A 20288-nucleotide genomic window follows, 5' to 3' on the forward strand; every position below is an offset into this window, starting at 1 on the left:
TCAACCTGCAATTGGTATTAAGATCTGCAGTTTAAAAGCTTGGAGCTTGATTTCTATCTACAGACTTATCTTTACTGTGAACAGTACACTTCCCAAGTGCATTAATATATCTAGACAGAGGATAGCCGAGGGTAAAGATTATATTGATGAAGCCTTGGTCCTATTGAAATCAAGATGTTGGTTTTTTTAACTTTAATTCCAGTAGCAGGAGCGGAGAAGTGACCAAACATATGGGAATATTTTTTCTTAGTTTTTTCATCCTTACAATATAATTGCATTAACTTATTTAATTTCTGTTTGGATAAGCAGCAAACTTTCAGTTTCACACATCTGCATGCCACATTAGGTTTTTAAAGGCCTGAAAAGTTTTTAAATATTGCTACTTTTCTAGGATGCCTAAAAGTAAAGGCTCTTGCATCATTTTCTCCATTTGAAAGACAATCCCACTTCAGCCACACCCAAATTAATAGTTTGACTGCATCCACTTTGACCTGAGGGCCTAGACTAGAGGATTAGCCACAGGCCTGAGAAAGGTTAGCTGCCGGTTACCTAAAGACATGGCATGAGAGGGGAAACGGACGAGGAAGAAAGAGGAAAACAGAAAACTCAGGTACCATTTCTTTGAGTTGCAATTACCAACTGAATTGGAAACAGTTCAGGGCCAGAAGGAGTCTGATGGAGAAGGAGAGGTGGGCTTTCAGTGAAGGTGATAGAAGGGACCCTGCTCTGCAACTGCTCCATCTCTGCAATTCTATTCACAGGATAATGGCTTCTGAAAAGCATGGCAGAGCACCTGCAGGAGGAGTAATGAGTCCACACCTGCTTCTGCACCAAAGAACATCCTGAGGCTAAACATAACAGCAGGTGAATAACAACGCTGGCATAAAAAGTGCAAGAACAAAAGACGACGGCGTATTGGACAACAGCAAACTAACTTCAGACAAGTTAATTTTTAAATGTTCTGACAAATAGGGGTCATGTATGCAGAATGAAGTTCTTGTTACGGTTTTCTTTTCTTCTTTTCTCTTTTCTATTCTGTATGGCTAGCTCTTGGTTGCGGTGGCATTTTCTGCTAAGGTGCCTTGCGTGTTGATGCCGTGTACCTTTGAAGGATGCCTCCTCTATATTGTAACTATAATATGCAGTGCTTTTTTTCTAAGAAAACGTTTAGGGTTACTCTCATTTTGACTCAGGAAAATCACCATTTTATAGTTCAAATCTGGAAAAATAAATATAGTAAATGGACAAAAATACAAGGATTCACAAAATGTTTAGAGGTATGCGTACCCCTGTGTACCCACCCAGGAAAAAAGCACTGATAATATGTCTTCAGTGCAGCAAACACTCTTTTGTTGTTATACAGGTGTAAACGGAGGATGGAATAAATGCACTGATTTGGCTCACAGTTTCTGGGAAGGGCTCAGACCAGGAAGCAAAACGTTCGACTTAAGCACCTCTTAAGTTACACCCAGCTGCATTGCAGCCACACACTGACCCTCTTCCTCCTTCGAGCACAGACACACCCCTTGTGTTTCTCTTGGCCTGTTTGTGAATAATAAAGACACATAACAATCACTGTGAAAGTGAACCCTGTTCTCTTCTCCTGTAGTGGAGATCAATTTCACTGAATTATATAAGAGTGAATAGGGAGCTTCACAGCGATCGGGTTTTAGGGTGGCATCAAATAACACTGGGAACTGATCCACTGAAAACCTTTGGTCCCCTGCCTGCTTGCAAATCCCTATTACTCCTAAGATGAGTGCTGGTTACTAGCCAAACTAAGGCCATGCTTCATTTCACATATACTTTTGTGTGTGTGTGTGTTTTTCCCTGTCTTTGCTGGAGTTGCTGTTAAAGTGAACTGATCTTTTTCTTTCAAGGATATCAGGGCTCTTGCACTTTTAATAGCTGTGGAGACAACAAGAATTCATCAACAGAAGCTTTTTGAATCCCTTCCTGATTAATTGTCCCTGCTCACAATGCCATCTTCTATTAACAAAATATGAAACATGCCCTGCCCCACTTTAATCTGGTCAATCTAGTACTAGGGATGGTCAGTAGGGAGACTGGGGCTGCAGTGGTGGACTGGTAGGGTAGAAGGCTGGGAGGTCAACAGTAGGGGGAGCCAGAGCAAATGGCTGGAGAAGCTAGAGCCAATGACAGGTGGAGCTAACTCATTCTGCTTTCGTCCCCACCCTCGAGTGCTACCAAGGCAGCACTGAAACTAAGAGGTATCTCAAACAAGAGTGACTCCAGGATCATTGAGATATGGAACTTTGCACAAAAGCAAATACTTACCTGGTAAGGAAACACAAGGTTGTTGTTGTGTGTTTTTTAAAAAAAACTTGGGGGCTTTGTAAAACATCTGCAGGGGGTTGAAGGTCCATGTTTGTTTTCCCAGCAAGTAAGAGTCTCCTTTAGTCTCCAGAGTTAATGCAGTCTCTTGAATAATATGTATTCCTGATGGCAAGTCTTCACCACTTGGCCATGAAGCACTCTGCCCTTATTATCAGCTCCCTATGCAAAGGCAGTTTCAGGACTGCTCCATTGGGACAGTTCCCCCTGCTGCCCCTTGCCAATCTTCTTTCTCCCATGTGGACGCATGAAAAACATAGGGGAAAAAGGGGACAAGCCAAAATATCATCAGCGAATACACTTGACAAAGGTCCCATATTTCGTCCTCTCTGGGATACTTAACATATTTTGGCCATGAGAGTGCTCTAGCAAGCTGCTCCCATGTGCACAGTCAAAACAAGGGGGCTGTTTAGACAACTCTCACTGTTTCCAAGATAGCCCAAAATGCATCAACAACTCACTTTGGAGATCCTTGCTATGCGCATGGGAAGAAATCTCTATTGATGGAGCTTACAAATCACTCAATTTCTGTGAGTGATGTTCCTTTGCCTGTGCTGATCTGTTGGACTAATGGGATTGACAGGTTCCTCTTTGCTGCCCCTTGTGCATAGGCTCTTTGACATCCCCCAATGATGCAGAGTTGCGGTGAGCAAAGCTGAATGACCTTTCCTTCTGGATTGCAAAGGGCAAGAGCCTAGTCACAGCAAAAAACAAAACGAAAAAACATTCACTGACTTAAGAATTTGAAGTCATTTCCAAGTTGAGTGCTCTGGGCTTCAAGCAATGGACTCCCTCCCACCCCACCCCCTTGTTCTATGTATTGCATTTCCTTTGTCAACAAACCTAATTGTCTTTTCTAGAAATGTTATTAATCTGACGCATCAAAGGGATAGCTAAACCCTTGGTGTCCTCTCCCTCCCCTTTCCCTTCACCATGTATCTCCAAGAACATTTCCTTTTAATTCTTTTTTAAGAGCCTTATCTCCAAGGCTAGAGAAGGGGAACCCTTCAGGTCTCCTTATCCAGTCCTCAAGATTTGCACTTGGCAACATCCACTTCTCAGCCTAGACTCCTCACTGGCCCTACTCTGAACCCTCTTTGTGTGCTTTTGCCTGGCCGGAACAGGATGATCTTCCTGTTTTCCTGCATGGATGGAGGCTGGAGGGAGTGGTGTGTGCATGTGTGTGGATTTCACAAGGCTGCAACATAGCCTGCTGTACAAAGTGGGTGTCACACCTGTGGTTCCACCCAACTTTTCCCTCTGGCCTTCCCCGCCACTGGCATTTGGCCCCCAAAGGCGAAAGTGGCCCCTTGGACTGAAAAAGGGCTTCCCATGACTGGTCTAGACATTAAACAAACAAAATCTGTATTTATTTGGTACAGGGGGCAGGGGGCAGAATAGAGACATTTATTGTACAGTACTCTACTGATTAAGGTAGTCCCCGGAATGAATTGGGTTATTTAAAACCTGCTTTAATTGCCAGCTGTTTTAATATTTAATAGATGGAGATTGTTTTCCTGCCCTGTGGCAGTTTTGATAGCTTTAAGCTTCTTGAACTTTTAATTCAAATGACAATCTTGCATAAATAACAGATGCAAAATAGCCGTGGCTGTCTCCCCTCCAGCATGGTGTTGCTGTGTTGCAGAAGCTGCTGCCCAATTCTGTGATACAGAACTGCCTCACTTTTCCACAACCACTTTTCTCATACATAGACTCTCATACTTCATGGATTTAGTATGATCAACTCAGCGGTCTTGCTGGGTGCTTTCACTGCTATTGCCATCTGAACTCTTCATATTTTGTGCATACGCAAACAGCAAAACTGCACATGGGAAAGTGACCTGAGACTATGGGAAATAGTAGAAAAAAGGAAGAGGAGGAGGAAAGAGAAAGACTGACTTTGTGGCCTCTACTTCCTGATCACATTATGTGAAGGAATTGCATTCTTCAAATTGCAGCTTATGTCTAATTTCCAGCCTAGAGTGAGACTTGGATTCTACCGGCCTCTTGATTGCAGAATAGATAGGAAAAGACAAGAAGCAACCTGTAGGCAGGACCAAACGTGAAAGGTAAAAAAAACCTAGGCTACAGTTTTGTTTTGCTTTGTTCGGCTGCCTTTTTAAAACTCTGCCAAGATGGTCCAGGTCAAGAAAAGTCAAGTTGCAAAGGTCATGGATATCAGCCTTTGACTTCATTGTCTCACATCACCGTCAGCTGCCTCCTAGTGCTGTGGCTGGTGCTGGCAAATAGGGGCCCAGCCTGGGAATTCAAGAACTGGCCTTGTGGAGCGTGTAATCAGAAAGTGCACTGCCCTTACCTAGAGCAAAAAACAGGATTCTGAAACAGTGCAGGATGAATGTTTGCACACACATTTCCTAATGTGTTAGCTTTAAGGGAACTGCTCTTTTTGAAATGTTTCACATGCACCCCTTCCTAATTTTTCTAATGTTTTCTTGGTCACATAGTCTTTCTGGAATTGGATTCAGCATTTATCTTTGTTAGAACAGCAAAAAATAGATTAGCACTCATCTATTACAAGCCTCCCTTGTGTACATCTTCCCCAGAAATATGGCTGACCTATTTGCAGAGTCTGCTGCCGGAGAGTAGCAGTGGGGGTGGGCTTTGTTGGGGTGAACATAAAACAGAATGCGGAAGGCATTCTGCACACAGCTCTACTAATCAGGGCAAGGAGCAACCAGGTACTTGGAGGTAAGTCCTACTGGCGTAAGATGGACTTCCTCCTAGTTGTTTGTTTAGGATTTCCAAAACCCCATAGGTTGCTTCTTCTGCATTTTGGTTACATTCAGCTCTCTGCCTTATTCGTGTCTCCATGATTCTGTACAGTATGAAAATGTACCTACCCTACAGTCCAGTGTTAGAAACTGAGATATGAAAGCTAGGAGCTAAATGGCACCTTAAACCTAGCTTATTGGCGCAACAACAGAATATCCAGGTGCACTTTTTAAATAACAAGAATACAAAGCTGAAAATGAATGAATTGCATCTAAAATATTGTGTTCATTTTTCACAGGGTCTAGTCCTTCCCTTGCCTACCCCACTAATATTCTTAAGAGGGTCTCTTCTCCAGTCTTCAGAGAGTAGCTGGAAGTGGGGAGGCAGAAAAAGTTCCTCCTTTCCTTCCACTCTACAGTTTTAATCTGAAATCTTAGGCGCAGAGCTCAGAAACTGCTCACACTGATGAAATTCCCTATTGCAAAACGTGCATAGAACAATGGGAGTTTCGAACACTGCTGCAGTCACAGTTGGGTCAGTGAAATATAACATCCAAAACCAATGTTGATTCCTTCCTGTTGTTCACAACAAAGATTGGTGATGCTTTGGTGGTCAGTTTCTTAGGAGCAGCTGCTGAGTACAACATCTTTAAGACATTGTTAGTCTCTGTAGTGGCATTCTCCCAACATCTGAGAGAAGAGCGTAACTTTCTTTTACAATTAAAGTGTTACAATTGCACGATCAAGTGCGAGAGGGATTTGTGACATATTAATGTTTAATTGCAATTGCGACCAAAACTACTGAATTATCTATGATCAATGATTCCATAATTCATGAAAGGCACAGGCAGCAACTTATTGATCCGAGGCTGATCTCACACAGTGACGCAAAGGCAAGGACCTAAGTCGAGTTCAAGTTGATTTAGAGCCATTCTGGGAACAGAGGCTGCTCCCAGTAATTCAGCAGGGGAACAGCACTAAAAATATTTAATGGGAAAAGGAAATAAATTTCAAAAGGATGCATTGCAAGGTCTTCAAATGCTAAGAATTCCTTTGTTCTTGGAAAATATTTTGCTGAGCCATAGTCCAGTTTTATTTCTCACTAAAACGTGCTATCCTTTACATGGCAGCTTAACTTCCCGTATAGTCACATGTAATATCCAACTACCATATCAGGCCTTCTTAAGCCGCCCTGAGCCCGGCCTTGGCTGGGGAGGGCGGGGTATAAATAAAATTTATTATTATTATTATTATTATTATTATTATTATTATTATTATTATGAATGCTTGCAATAGGGTTTACAAAATGGGTAATGATGGGATAGAAATCCCCTATCTTATTTTAGTTTATGCTTTTTTTTACAGTCAAGGGGCAACTAAGGTGGAAAGAGCATGTAGGCAGCTCCTGGCAAGGTCAAGGTATCCTTTCTTAAGCTGACTGATCATATTTACAATGGCCGTGTTTGTAGGGTGTGTGGTGTATGGGGTGCCATGCTCCTTCTTGTCCACCTTTGGTTCCCACCCTGCACTCAGCTCTCATCTGTGGCTCCTAGAAGCTGTCAGCGTGCAACAGCAGCCACAACCTGGAAACAGCTTCAACTGGCCAGCAAAACCAGGTGATGGTAGCCAATGGGTCTTAAACCCTTGGTGAGTTAGGGACTTTCCCTGCATGCAAAGACAATCTCCAGTGGATTGAGGCCAATAATGGGTCCAATGGTCAAGAAGGCAGTTCCTGCATGTAGAGGGAGCTGAGGGGGAGATGGGGCTCTTCAACCTGGGAAAATAGGCCATCTAGGAGAAGGAAAACTCTGATCCTAAACTTCTGCTGCCTTGCAGGATGCAGGAGAAGAAAAGTCTAAGGAGTGAACCCTACACAAATCTGGAGTGGAGTCTCTAAGACTGTTGAACGGTGCCTTGTATGCCTCCTTCTGGCAACTCCTGAAGCCAATCTAGTGCCAAATGTATTTATCTGCTTTCCTATGGACTATCTTAGTGAGGCAATATTGTCGTCTGGGAAGTCTAGAACCTCCATACACAGTGACAAGGCTTACGCCCCAGGGAGGTCACTTTGGTGCGCTGTTAATGCAGTGGTTTGACTTCACCTCTGGAAGCACACTCCATTGTCTCTCAAGGCAGATGGATAACAACAACAACAAAGTTTGTGGGGGAAGAGTTCCTTTTATACACAAACACAGTGACCTTTCAATGTCCCAAGTCCACAAGGGAATGTGACTCAGGTGTGCTAGAATATCTTATTTATGTACGTAACAATATTCCCTCTCCCAGGAAATTATGATGGCACAAAAAATTGCTTTTTAAAGTGCCTCCCGAAGACTTTTTACCCCACCAATATTTTTCATGTGGCATGGTTGGGCTTGCTCATGTGGGTTTTACAGGTGGATTTAATGTATTTTTTTTCTTTTAACGTTACATTTTATGTATTTTGTTTTTATCTCCCCAACACCATATTCAAATTTTGTGTTTTTAAAAATATATATTTAAAGAAATAAAAATAATTAGGAATAACTATCCTGAACGCCCCACCCCGCCCCAACCAACTTCTGAATCCTGCATATTAGGACTGAAAACACTATGATGCAAGGCAATGTGAAGAAATAGCTTTAGGCTGCAGTAACTGGAACAGCCCAATATGCTCAGCCCAGCTCACACACCCATGAATGAAACTCACCGTTGACTCAGCCAAGCCACATACACTTCCAAGCTATAAATGTGCTGTGGTTGCCTGATGACTCCTTCCCACCTGACTATACCTCTCCAGATTACTCTTCTGTGCTGGGGTGAAAGTGTTGCTCAAGGAGAATGTAGGCCTTCAAATATGATAGGAGACCCCCTCCCAAGTTATACTGAATAGTGGCTGCTCACAGGCCATCATTCCATGTCGCAAGGTTCCCAGGATTTGCTTTATGTGCTTCATGTGCTTTAAATGTATTGTGTGGATGTGGCCACATGGCAAAATATTAGAGGCTTTATGGAGGTGGCTGTAGTAAGGGGTTTGGGTGTGTACAGTCTTTTGATTGCAAAAGAATAAAAATAACGTGAAAGTATTTTTTAAAGCATTTCTGTTTCCTGTTAACCTAAGTAAAAAGTTTAATACTGAGGCCCCAGCACAACAACAGCTTGTTAGGCTGGGACCACTCTTTAAAATAATTAGGCAGGATGCTCCCACTGACCCTTGGACTTCCAATGCATCTTATACAAAACCACTTCCATGTACACAGAAAACTGGCATGTTATATAGCCCTGACCTGCAGTTCTCTATGTACTGTGTTTTGTGTGTGTGTGTGTGTGTGTGTGTGTGTGTGTGTGTGTAAAAGCATTCAGTCTTGAAAGCTCCCATTTGCAATCTGAAGTGCTATAGGCCAGAAGTCATATTTAGTCCTCCAGAACGGACTCTGTAGTAAGTGCACATAGGATTTTAGCATTACAGGGCAATCCTAACCATGCCTACTCAGAAGCAAATTGAGCTGAACTCAATGGGACTTATTCCCACACACAAATTGTTCTGGGAGTAAGCCCCATTTAGACACAGAGTGGGACCTGCTTTCATGTTAGCACACACAAGATGACGCTGTCAATTTTTCCTTTCTTTCATTCTTTCCCACCTTGTGCAAAGCCCCACCCATTCCCTCTAGCTCTCCTCTTTTTGTGTCATGTTTCGAAATTTACAGGTGACGTTGGCTTTGTACACATTCCCCTATGCTCTACTGCCAGGGTGCTCCTCCTACCTCTGGTTTGGGAAGTGGTGAATCATAGAACTAGAGTCGTACGCAACCATAAAGGTCACCGGGCCAACCTCCCTGCAATGCAGGAATCACAACTAATCATGTGTACGCACTTTGGTCACAATCGATGTCTGTTCTGGACTTCCTTACGAAATGCTGCTTTCCAATGCATTTCCCCCCAAACCAGCTTCAGTCCAAATGCAGGAAAAAACCCAACAATCTAGTCCTAGATGCCTTTTAAGCCAATAATGTATACACAGCCTTTGTGGGTCAAATAAGGTATTGTACCACACTGTGAATGACCCCCCCCCCCAAAGCAGGAAGCCAGAGTGGTCTTTGTGTTAGTCTGTTGCAAACAAAACAAAACACAGCAGAGTCCAAGTTGTGGCATCAAAAAAACTTAACGACGTTTACTATGCCATAAGCTTTCGTGAACTAGTTTTGTGTTAAGTCTTTAAGGTGCCATAATCTCTCTTTGTTGCTTTTTCTGTGTTGCTGATTTTCAGATTGTGAGCAGAGGGGCTCATGTTTTCTATCTAGTTGTTATAATAGCATAAAATACAGCATAACCCCATGCACACTTCTTAAAAAATAAGCCTCATCAAGTCCTGCAGGGCTCATTAAGCCTCATCAAGTCTTAAGCTGGGCTTAAGAAGGTATAGCTGGGGTAGGTACACTTTGGGTTTGTAGAACCTACCAGAACCCCAAGATTTGCCAACCTGAGCCACCTTGTAAAAGACAAACAGAATGAGAGAACTGGGTACCCTTGAACACACTCTGAGTCTGGGATGGGTTTTAAGTACCAAATCTGCTTGGAGCTCACAATCCTTTGTCACTAAAGCCCACTCTGGGTCAGCCCAGGTTTTCTTCATTTCAGCTGCCTAATTTAAGGGAATGGGGAATTTATGTGTTGCCACTGTTCTCCGTCCAAATCAAGACCCACACCATACAATTAAAACGGACATTTAAAGCATATGACTTCCTCCAAAGAAGGAAGACATAAGACAGCATGACATAAGCAACTGAGTCGGTAGAGAATGAGACTTTGGGTCGCGGGTTCGAATGCTACAATGGGGTGGGCTGGATGACCCTCAGGGACCCTTCCAACTCTACGATTCTGATATTATTTCACTGCTTTTTCTTCTTCTTTTATAACTGCTGTAAGAAAAACTAACAGCGCCAGACGAGGCCAGCCACCTCTTTTGCAAGCTGGGATCGGAGCGCAACCCCTTGGGGACCTCGCGCATCCCGCCCAGAGGGGGAGACCCGCCTTCTGCCCACGCCCTCCCCCAGGTATAGGATCGTACCCAGTCCCTGAGCCCTCCCCCTTCCCAACACGGCACATTGAACTTATCCTCCCACCCCCAGGGCGCTCCACGTAGGAGGAGGAGCTCCTCTCCTCTCCCCTCCCCCGCCCCACTCCGAACTCCCGTCGCCCCCTTTCTCCCCCACCTTCCGAGCGAGCGAGCGAGAGAAGGGGGCGTGGCTTGGGCGGCGCGCATGGGCCTTGCGCCTGCCTGGCTGCGGCTCCTCGCCTCCTCCTCCTCTCATTCTCCCTCGCGGGCAGGCGCCGCCGACCCTTCCCCAGTGCGGGTGCCGGTGTGGTCGTGGCGCGGGGCCTCTCTCTCAGTCGGCCTCCCCGCTTTTTGCGCTGAGGCGCCGACAGAGCGGCGGGAAAGGAGAGAGGAAGGGGCGCTGAGGAGAAGAAGAGCGGAGGGGAAGCGGCGCCTCCATCCCCCCCGCCACCTACCTCAGCTTTCATTCCGTTTCTCCTCAGAAATAAAGAGGCGGCGCTTCGTCCCTCCCCCACTCCTCAAACGGTTAATTTTTTGAAAAAAATTCGCCCCTTCCTTCATCTCCCCCCCCACCCGCCTCAGGCTTTTGTTGTGTGCGGGGGGGCCCCTTACCTCCCCCCCCTCCCCGCCTCTGGGTAGGGAGTCGGGGGTCTCCCGGAGAAGGATGAGACGAGGCGAGGCCGGCGCGGGATGCCCCCTCCAGGCGGACGCCCCCAGGACGCGCCGGGGCCGCTGAAGAGGAGGAGCAGGCGGCGGCGGCGGAGGAAGACCACCACCGCCGGGTCCTCCAGCGAGAGGCGGCCGAGCGGGCAGGAGGAAGAGGAGCCGCCGCGAAGGGCAGCGCCGCCGCCGCCGCCGCTGCTGTGGGCGGGAAGGGGCTGGGAGGCGCCGCCGCCCCTCGCTCTCCCCGCAAGCAGGAGGTAAGCGCGCCTACACGCCGGGGGTGGGGAGGGGGTTGGGGGCCCCGCCATCCGGGCCACGCTCACCTGAGAGCAGCTACCCCCACCCGCCATGCACGCCAGCGGGGCTCCCTCCCCAGGCAGCGTGCACCGCCGTTGTTGCAGCAGGGCTCCGATCCAGGGGGCGCTTACCTGAGAGAGAGGCAGACGCGCTGGAGGAGCTTTGCTCTGGAGCCGGCGTGCAGCGCTGCGATCCGGGGCACGCTCGCCTGACGGAGAGAGGGAGGGAGGCCCCCCCATTCCCTGGAAGAATCAAACATCTTAACCCCCCTCCAATTGAACAAGGAGGTGGATTCCATAGATCTGGCTCTGTGGGGCCTCGTGTCCGGGAAGGGCGCCGCGCTGTGGGGCCGAGGGGTGCAGCTGCACAGCGGAGGCGATTGCAGGGTTGGGCTAGGCTAGCTTCGTTCTGTGTGTTTCCCACGGGCGGGGGAAGGGGAGACTCGTTCCTGGGGTCCCAGGGTGGGGCTGCCCGGCCATGCAGCCCTGTGTGTGTGCGCGCGCGTGCACAGTGTGCCTTGGGTGCAAGCTCCTCCTTGAGTGCAAGTGGGGCTTGCTCCCAAGCAAACGTGCACAGGCTTGGCGGTGGACCTGGGATGTTGTGCACCTGCATGGCAGCTCCAGCTCGGGGCAGGTTGCCCGCCGGCTTAACAGGCTCCGTGGAGGTCCGCCCGTGCATCTAGCTTGAAGGATCTCTGTAGAGGGAGAAGTCTTTTGGGGGTTGGGATGGCCAGCCTGTCGGGATCTGTGCCTGGGAGTGTGGGAGCGGCTGCTCTCCGGATGCTCCTCAGTTGGGGTTCCTCTGTCTCATGGAACTCCACATGGAGATCCAGATACAGCCCAGACATTATTTTTATTCCGAAGTTCTAAAGTGTTCAATCTGCCTTACTTCCAAATAGGTGCATCAGATTGTATTTGTGCAATCCCATTGTGTGCCATTCAGCAAGTGCCTTTCAGATGTACTCAGTAAATGCAGTTGGGATTTGGCTGCGTATGCCTGGAGTTCAGTCTGTTAACCACTACCTAACCTCCCTCACTTTCACATGACTAAAAGCATCTATTTCTCTCCTTCCTGTCCCCGACCCATTGACTTGGGTCAGTTTCATTGGGGTGTTTTGGGTTAGGGGAAACGTGGGATGCTTCCATGGGTTTCCCTGAAGGCCAGAGTTGCTTCTTATACTAAGGGAATCTATTAGGGGTACATTGACAGCATAATCCTATACAGATCTACTCAGACATAGACCTACTCCCAGGTGCAAGTGAAATTAGGATTGCAGTCCTGTATCCACTTACTTGGAGGTAAGCCCCAATGAGTAGACATATCTAGGATTGTGTTTAAACATCCTTTCTAGAAGTGTTTCCAGAGGAAATCTCCCCCACACCAAATGTGTGTTATATTTAGATGTGATTCAAGATTATGTTCACAAAGGTTTATGCAATGCTATATTTGTTAGTCTTTTAAGTTGCCAAAAGACGTCCTTTTTTCTAGAGCTGTTCATATAACGTAGCTAGTAGGATGAGGATTGTAGTGGATTCGTGGGTTGTAAGTGGATTCGTGCTGGACTGTGTTCTCAGAAGCTGCAGAGGTGTGAGTGTGGATGAAAGCTTGACCTGTTAGTTTCTGAGGGCAGACCTCTTTATGAGTTGTGGAGAGTGATGTTCCTGCTATGGGGTGCTTTAGGTTTCACAAGGGCCCCTTGAGAGCTGTCAGGCTCCAAACTAGGAGACATTGCTTTAAATTAAAAGGACATCCAGCCAGTAGCCTGCTGTGGGAACTACTGTGAAATCTTTTTTAAAGTGCAGCTAAGGAAGTTGTTCTAGGCCCCACAAGGCAGGGTTAGTAATTGGGAGAGAATGAGAAGTTATTCTAGAGTGTGTAGGGGCAGCCATAAAACATGCACATTGTGATCTTGGCTTGTATCATGACAGGGAGCAAGTACTTCCCAAATTGTGTGTGTGATGGTGGGTGCCGCAGTGGATAGAGACTGCAAAAACACATGCCTGTGCCCTTCCTTGTATTTGCTTCTCATTGTGTTCTCAGTATGTGTTTAGAATGAAATGCCCTTAACCAGTTCACTTTAGGAATCTCTCCATAGCCTTTGTTCTTTTGAAGGTGAAAATAAAGAAATCTCAGATTCCCAGTATAATCTTCAGTAGAAATCTGCATGTTTTGTTACTGAATCAGCGAACAGTTCCATTGCTTTCTAAACAGGCTTTCTTTTTGTTTTGTTTCTCATAGTGTTTAATCTACACACCTTTATTTATTCTAGGTTATGCCAAGTTTTTCTTTGTTTCAAACAAATGTGGACATTGCTTCCTCTTTTTACCTGTTTGGGGGAGAAAAGATTAAGTTTCTTTGGCTCCTCAGCTCCCCCCCCCAAAGAAAGTAGTTTATTGCCAATTCTGCCCACACGAAAGGAAAAGATATTATCCATGGGAAACATTTATTTTTGAAGAAAGACATTTGGGAGTCCAGCACCTGGGACCTTTAAAAAAATGTTAATGCAGCACTAGAATTACATTAATTATTACCTCCTGTATAGTTGGTAGTTTGAGTGATATTTTCTTTTGCAGGTGGTGTGAATAATACTTTTCAAACAGACTTTGAGTTCCTTGTTAGTACAGTGGTACCTCGGGTTACAAACACTTCGGGTTACAGACTCTGCTAATCTGGAAGTAGTACCTTGGGTTAAGAACTTTGCTTCAGAATGAGAACAGAAATTGTGCGCCAGTGGCGTGGCGGCAGCGGGAGGCCCCATTAGCTAAAGTGGTACCTCAGGTTAAGAACAGTTTCAGGTTAAGAACGGACCTCTGGAACGAATTAAGTTCATAACCAGAGGTACAACTGTATTTCTTCTTGGATTGTGTAGCTGTACTTTTCTTGAGTCACTCTGGTGCTGACAAGAGTTGTGTATTATGAGAAACCTTGAAGGCATTTAGGCATCTTGCTGTGCTATCTTTCCTGTGTAGTTTAGTTAGTAAATTGTATTAACATTATATTAATAACTTGGTTCACTCTGTCAAAGGCATCCATCCTTAAGCAATTTACAATAATAAATATGCAAAAACAATACTTGAAAGAGATTCTGTATAAACAATACAAATGTAAGGCTGTGGCCCAAACCTCTTTTGCCCTGGGCTGTGGAGTGGGTTTGGATTCAGTGGAGGTGTCCTTTCCCAATCCCTTCCAGCCTCTGCTGGTACAGAACTTCCTGTTTCACCTGCCAAACACTTGCATGGGCAGAAATGCTTCTGGCGGGATGCCTGCAGGCAGCAGCTTACAAAAAAAACCTCCAGGCTGGGCATTCTGGGTGAGTAGGAGGGACTTAGCTGGTTCAGGTTTCACTGTTACCCAGTCAAATGATGGCATTGGACTTGATCTGCCCTGGCCGGTGTGCTGCAGTGCTGCAGATACAGTGGTAGCTTTGCCAGACTGTTAACCTCTGTCTCTCTTTAGCTATTGTTTGGATTGCAGCCTAAAACACTTAAGTTCCACAATGACTTTGATTTGTTCAATGTTAAACAATTTTTCATGAGCAATATGCTCTGTATTATAAGTAGTCAAATACTTGCTTTTGCTTGAGATTGAACTGAATACACCCAACAGGCATCTGGTTGGCCACTGTGAGAACAGGATGCTGAACTAGACGGGCCACTGGTCTGATCCAGCAGGGTTCTTCTTACATTGTTAATCATCAGTTCAAGTGGAACATGTTATGGTTTTCTGTCTTACACTGCTTTTCTCTGGCCCATGTCTGAAATTACCGGACCCCCTGTTAGATTCAGTTTTGGAAATGTCTGAAGTATTAAAACATTGGATGGAGCTAAGGCTATGTGACAATTCCTTTTGAGATAAGGAATAGAATTCACTTAACTCTTATGCTTTACTTTCTGTACCCACTCTGTGTCCTTTTTACAGTAAAATATTAACCATGTTCATTCAGAAGTAACCCATGGTTGCTTTCAGTGGGATTTCTAAATAAGTTTACAATTGCAGCCTTGCTGAAACACTACTTAGTCAGAAATCTTATTTGTTATTAACAATGAAAGTACTTAAAAATAGGGATAGTAAGTAAAAAGCTCACCAATATTAAGTGCTATGGGAGTGTGAGTACATCACATTCATTTCAATGGGAGTAAAATATACTTGCAAAGGTTCTAAAGCAACACAAGAGTTACCTGCTAAAGTTAATGACTTTCCACAGTGATGTATAGTAATGGTAGACAATGAGAGTGAGCAGTTTATTGCAAGTAGCAAATTATATATCATAATTCTAAGCAAACAATATACCAAAATTCTAAGCAAACAGCATAGAAATAGATTTTGAACTTTACTTAATTTGCTTGAATAGGGCACATGCTTTTTAATTTGAACCTATTGGAACAATCTGCAGGTAAAAATAAAATTCAATTTTGAGTGTATTTTGACTGTACAAACTGCAACATTCCAAGTATACTTCAGGTTTTTATTAGATTGGCAGATATCAAATTCTGGTTCTTATTGTGCCATAAGTATATGTACACAAGTGTATTGAAATATGACTTTTTCCTGGTCAAAGTAGTTTAAATGAATTAAGTGGCAGTTCACTGCTGCAGTAAACTGGTTTTGATTGGAAGACTGCTCAACAAAGTGTGTGTTTGTTTCTGTCTTTCATCCTAACCTCATAGCCTACTATATTTTCAGCCTATGCAAGTTCCCTGTCTCTAGCATTTATAGGAAGGGAAAGTACAGTGGTACCTTGGGTTAAGACCTTAATTTGTTCCAGAGGTCCGTTCTTGACCTGAAACTGTTCTTAACCTGAGGTACCAGTTTAGCTAATGGGGCCTCCCACTGCTGCCACCGCGTGATTTCTGTTCTCATCCTAAAGCAAAGTTCTTAACCTGAGGTACTATTTCTGGGTTAGCAGAGTCTGTAACCTGAAGCATCTATAACCCGAGGTACCACTGTACACTGAAGTCAGTTTTAGAAGCTCAGATATATAAGCTAGGTGCCAAATTGCACTTTAAATCTAGGTTAAAGGTAAAGGGACCTCTGACCATTAGGTCCAGTCGTGACCAACTCTGGGGTTGCGGCGCTCATCTTATTTTATTGGCCGAGGGAGCTGGCGTACAGCTTCCGGGTCATGTGGCCAGCATGAGTAAGCCGCTTCTGGTGAACCAGAGCAGCGCACGGAAATGCCGTTTACCTTCCCGCCTGAGCGGTACCTATTTATCTACTTGCACTTTGACGTGCTTTTGAACTGCTAGGTTGGCAGGAGCAGGGACTGAGCAATGGGAGCTCACCCCATTGCGGGGATTCAAACTGCCGACCTTCTGATTGGCAAATCTAGGTTATGGTCGCCATAGCAAACTGTCTTATTTGTCAGAGTAGATGACCCTTGGGGTCCCTTCCAGTGCTACAATTTTATGATTCTATGATCTTAACTACAACACCTATTATCTTAACTGGTTGTGTAAATAGAGTTGGCTGGTGAGCAGCCAGGGGCCTGGTTTGAATGGTGCACTGCTAATCTGCAGAGTGTTGAAGAACACTTGTTTTTTTCTTTCTTTTAGAGTTTTGCTGAGGAGTGAAACTGGCTAGGCTAACAGCTGCTTATATGTAGGCTGTTTTTCAGGTTCAGACCCTTGCACCACAAGGTAATAATTTTTTCCAGTCTGCTGGTTCGTTACAGGAGTTGGAAAAAAATAGTTTTCTGCTTTACTATGCAGCTTGCCCTCCCTTCCAGCTAGTGTATGTACTTAGTTAAATAGTTGCTGGATCAAGGCTACTGTTATAGTTGTTAAATACTTATAATCAGCCTTTATTTTGAAATGGAAATATCTTTTGTGATTTCTTCTGAAATTCTCATGCTTTGCGAGCTTGTGAATAATTGTAGATGCACATGTTCCATGTGTGTTGTTGAATGGAAACCTCTTGTTTTAGTAACTGACATTCAAAGCTAACACAAGCTGTCCTTTAAATCTACTTAATAAATTGATAGTCAGAGTGATTTTATCATTCCTTTATACTGAAAACCCCTAGAGAGAGCTAATGATGCATAACATTGCTATCATCCTGTGCACTCTCAGCAGCAAAGTTGAAAGAATAGCTGTAGCAACAAAGGACAATGTAACCTTACCAACACCTCTGCCAACTCTGCTGCCATACACCAGTTGTGAACTTTTATATGGATGACGCTCCCACATTAGCCATGTACAGAAGGCACCTTCAAACTGTGGTTATAGAATGAATCTACAATGACAGCATCTTATTTAGTCCACACCTCTTCCCACACACAGAATTATGGAGAGGCAGAACCCATAGTCACAGCAGGCTCTTGTAGCCCAGTAGGTAGCCCTGCAGCAGTTTGTGGCCATCAAGAATAGTTTGCATGCCCATTAAATTTCACAGTTCAGATACTGGCTTTAAACACCAAAAATCAAGGAAAAGTTCATTCATTTCCTAGCATTGTAGAGGTAATTCTGCATTTCATGTTATGTAAGAGTAACAGCAACTCTTTTCCAATTATGTCAGTCTTTGAAATGTTCATTGGCTCAGTAATTGAGATAAACACAAATCCTCATAACCATTACCAGAAATTGCTTCTTAATTGGAGGCCCACATATCAGGTTAACAAAAGAATAAATCTAATAACAGTTTACAGATTATGCCATTTAGGTATTGGCAACATGGGAGTGATGTGTTGCTGAGTTGTACCTACTGTGCCCCCTGTTGCTGCCTCTGTGCCTCTACCTAATGCTGTATTGAGGTCTGCAGTTACTGTGAAGAGGGCAAGGACCCCAGAGGTCGTGTCTCCTTGGCTCTTTGCCCCAAGGGTTGTGGTTGCAGTAAATAGAACCTTCGAGAACAAATAAGTCATGACTTTTGTTCGGAGGTCCTGAGCAAGATCACATTTGCTTTTTCTTCGAAAGCTTTTTAAAAGCTATCAGTAGTTTAAATCCTCTTGACACCCAAATGTATCCCAGCAGCAGAACAGTAGGAAGGACCAGCAGGACTCTTTCTACCAGGAAAGAAGCAAAAGCCATACAGGGAATTATGGATTGCAATTCAAATAAAAAATGATGAGCAATCGTAGATCAGTAGAAAGAAGGTCTAAAAATGGGACCCGTGGGCCAAACCTTCCCCAGGGGAAAGGTTTGATTTATGATGTGGTACCAACAATCCCAAGCAAAGAGAGAGGCTGTATGGTTAGAATCCAATATTAATTTTAAATCAGAATGGTTTACAGCACAATCCTAGGGATGACTACTCAGTTGTAAGCCCCAGGATAATGTGTGTAGGAGTGCAGCCTCAAATGATTAAGAAAGGACTGATTTAAGTAATTTTCTTCTTTGAAAGTAATTGATTTCCTTAAACATACAAACATAAGCTATAGTAAAACATTTTGATTAACTAGAGCCTTTACACAGTCTAGTATCATCTAGAAAACTGAGTGGCTCTTGAGACTTCGCACACCAAATTATTTGTCTAGGGACCATTTTTTTTTGTTTCTGTGCACTTGCAAGGATACTGAGCAAGATATGGCTAAAGTTGCACTTTGTACACTTGTTTGGAAGTCCTATTTGAGCAAAGTCGAGCTTAAGTCAAATGCCATTCATGTTCATTTACAAGTAAGTCTCCAGGATTTTGCATAAGCAAGAGCTAGTACAGTAGTTGCTGTTTTTATTTCTATATAAGGTGGAACTTCATTGCAGATTAGTTAATGGAATCAGATACGTAAGAGAACTGAACTCAGTGCAGATTGCAACTACGTAGTTGGATGGCATAACAAAACCAGGATAACTCAGTGGATAATTGTAGTAAGATACATGGTTGCATTCCTAGAATTGTAGCACCTGTGATTATAGAATTGGAGAGTTGGAAAGGATCCTGAGGATCATTTGGTTCAACCTCAGCAAATGCAGGAATATGCAAGTGGCCTGTATGGGGATAGAACCTGCAACCTTGGTGTTATCAGCACCATGCCCTAACCAACAGAGCTAACTGATAAGCTTTTCACCCTGATTAACCACAGTTTAGCTTTGTATCCAAACCCAGGCAAACTGTGATTAGTCCTAGCTATGGTTTATTGAAACAAACCAGCTTAGCTTCATAAACTAAGATTTGAAGTTAGTTTGTTTTTCTCAGATTTGTCGTTGAGACATTATGAAGCAGCAGAAGTGACTTGTTTGCAAAGTTTTTGCTAAAGTTCAGAAATATAATGTGGCATGTTGATTTTTTAAAAAGTATTTTTGGTGATCACTTACAATCTCAAGAAAGCAGTACGACAGTATTGGATTTTTTGTATACAGTGGGCCCACCACCTATGCAAGGGCTCTGGGGGTCCATGCACAAATGTAAAATCATGCAAAATCAGGAACCACAAGAACCACCCCCCACCCATTCCTACCTGTCTGGAGCAGTCCTTGTCCTCCACCTCATTTACCTCTGGGAGGGTTGTGCAATGGCCTTGGAACTCTGACAGGTTGCAATAGTGTAAATAAATAGCATGTAAGTGGTGGGCCCACTGTATTTCCAGTATGAGAAACTTGGCAAACAGGTCCTTCTGTTACTGTGCCCTGTTTACTATAGTTTAGTGTTATATGAGAAGGAATCCAAGAATCTGAGTGAGGCACTGGTTTCTTCCCTCTTCCTTCTATGTGGCTAAAAGGCGGGCTTCTGCTGGGCTTAGTTTAACTTTCAGAGAGTCTTGGCTTATCCTTGTGTGCAATCCTCATTTAAAATAAGCAAGGCTTTCTTCTTAAATAAGAAACAGTGTGTTTTCTTAAAAAATAATCCTTTGAACCTTTCTGCCCTGTGCCCTGCTGTATTTGCATGGGATTTGTTGGGAAAAGGATACCACAGGTACAGCTTGATCCTATCTTATGGCACTAATGGAGCTCTTAAGGAGAGTGTGCAGGATATAAATGTGAAAATTTAGTACTCCTGTGGTGGTTAGTGGGATTTACAGTCCAGTATGTGTGATTAGGATATTGAAGTCATAAGTTGCAATTTTAACCGTGCTTACTAGAAAATAAGTATCTTTTTAGCTTAGTGGACTTCAGAGAAAATACACTTACGGTTCCCCTGCTTGTGTTAAAAAGTGTTCTGCTTTAGTTGCAGTAGGTTTTTGAGAACTAAGAAAACATTCTGGAATCTTAAAATTGCCGCAATGCCAGTTTTCTTGCAAGAGTGTAATTAATTGTTACTTGTGAACTAGAGAT

At 44.2% G+C, this 20288-nt stretch overlaps 1 protein-coding gene and 1 long non-coding RNA gene across 7 annotated transcripts in view; one reads left to right on the plus strand and one right to left on the minus strand.

Annotated features, from left to right (window-relative positions):
* Window positions 1-11559, minus strand: part of LOC144325624 (uncharacterized) — a 53094-nt gene extending 41535 nt beyond the window's left edge. The window contains exons 1-2 of one of the 2 annotated variants that reach the window (XR_013390797.1): window positions 11217-11559; window positions 159-3049 (exon numbers count right to left, since the gene is read on the minus strand). This is a non-coding gene — a long non-coding RNA (uncharacterized LOC144325624). Of the gene's footprint in view, window positions 1-158; window positions 3050-11216 lie in introns of those variants that run through there. The other variant, XR_013390798.1, reaches the window with a different exon arrangement.
* The window catches only part of ARHGAP32 (Rho GTPase activating protein 32), a 203648-nt gene continuing 193688 nt past the window's right edge, over window positions 10329-20288 (plus strand). For 3 of the 5 annotated variants that reach the window (XM_077919222.1, XM_077919219.1, XM_077919224.1), the window contains exon 1: window positions 10330-11045. In XM_077919222.1, coding sequence (XP_077775348.1) covers window positions 10816-11045 — 230 coding nt within the window. In that variant the 5' untranslated portion in view covers window positions 10330-10815. Of the gene's footprint in view, window positions 11046-20288 lie in introns of all 5 variants that reach the window. The other 2 variants (XM_077919218.1, XM_077919220.1) reach the window with 1 other exon arrangement.

This window comes from Podarcis muralis, chromosome 15 (assembly GCF_964188315.1).
Source record: "Podarcis muralis chromosome 15, rPodMur119.hap1.1, whole genome shotgun sequence".
Classification (NCBI taxonomy): domain Eukaryota; kingdom Metazoa; phylum Chordata; class Lepidosauria; order Squamata; family Lacertidae; genus Podarcis; species Podarcis muralis.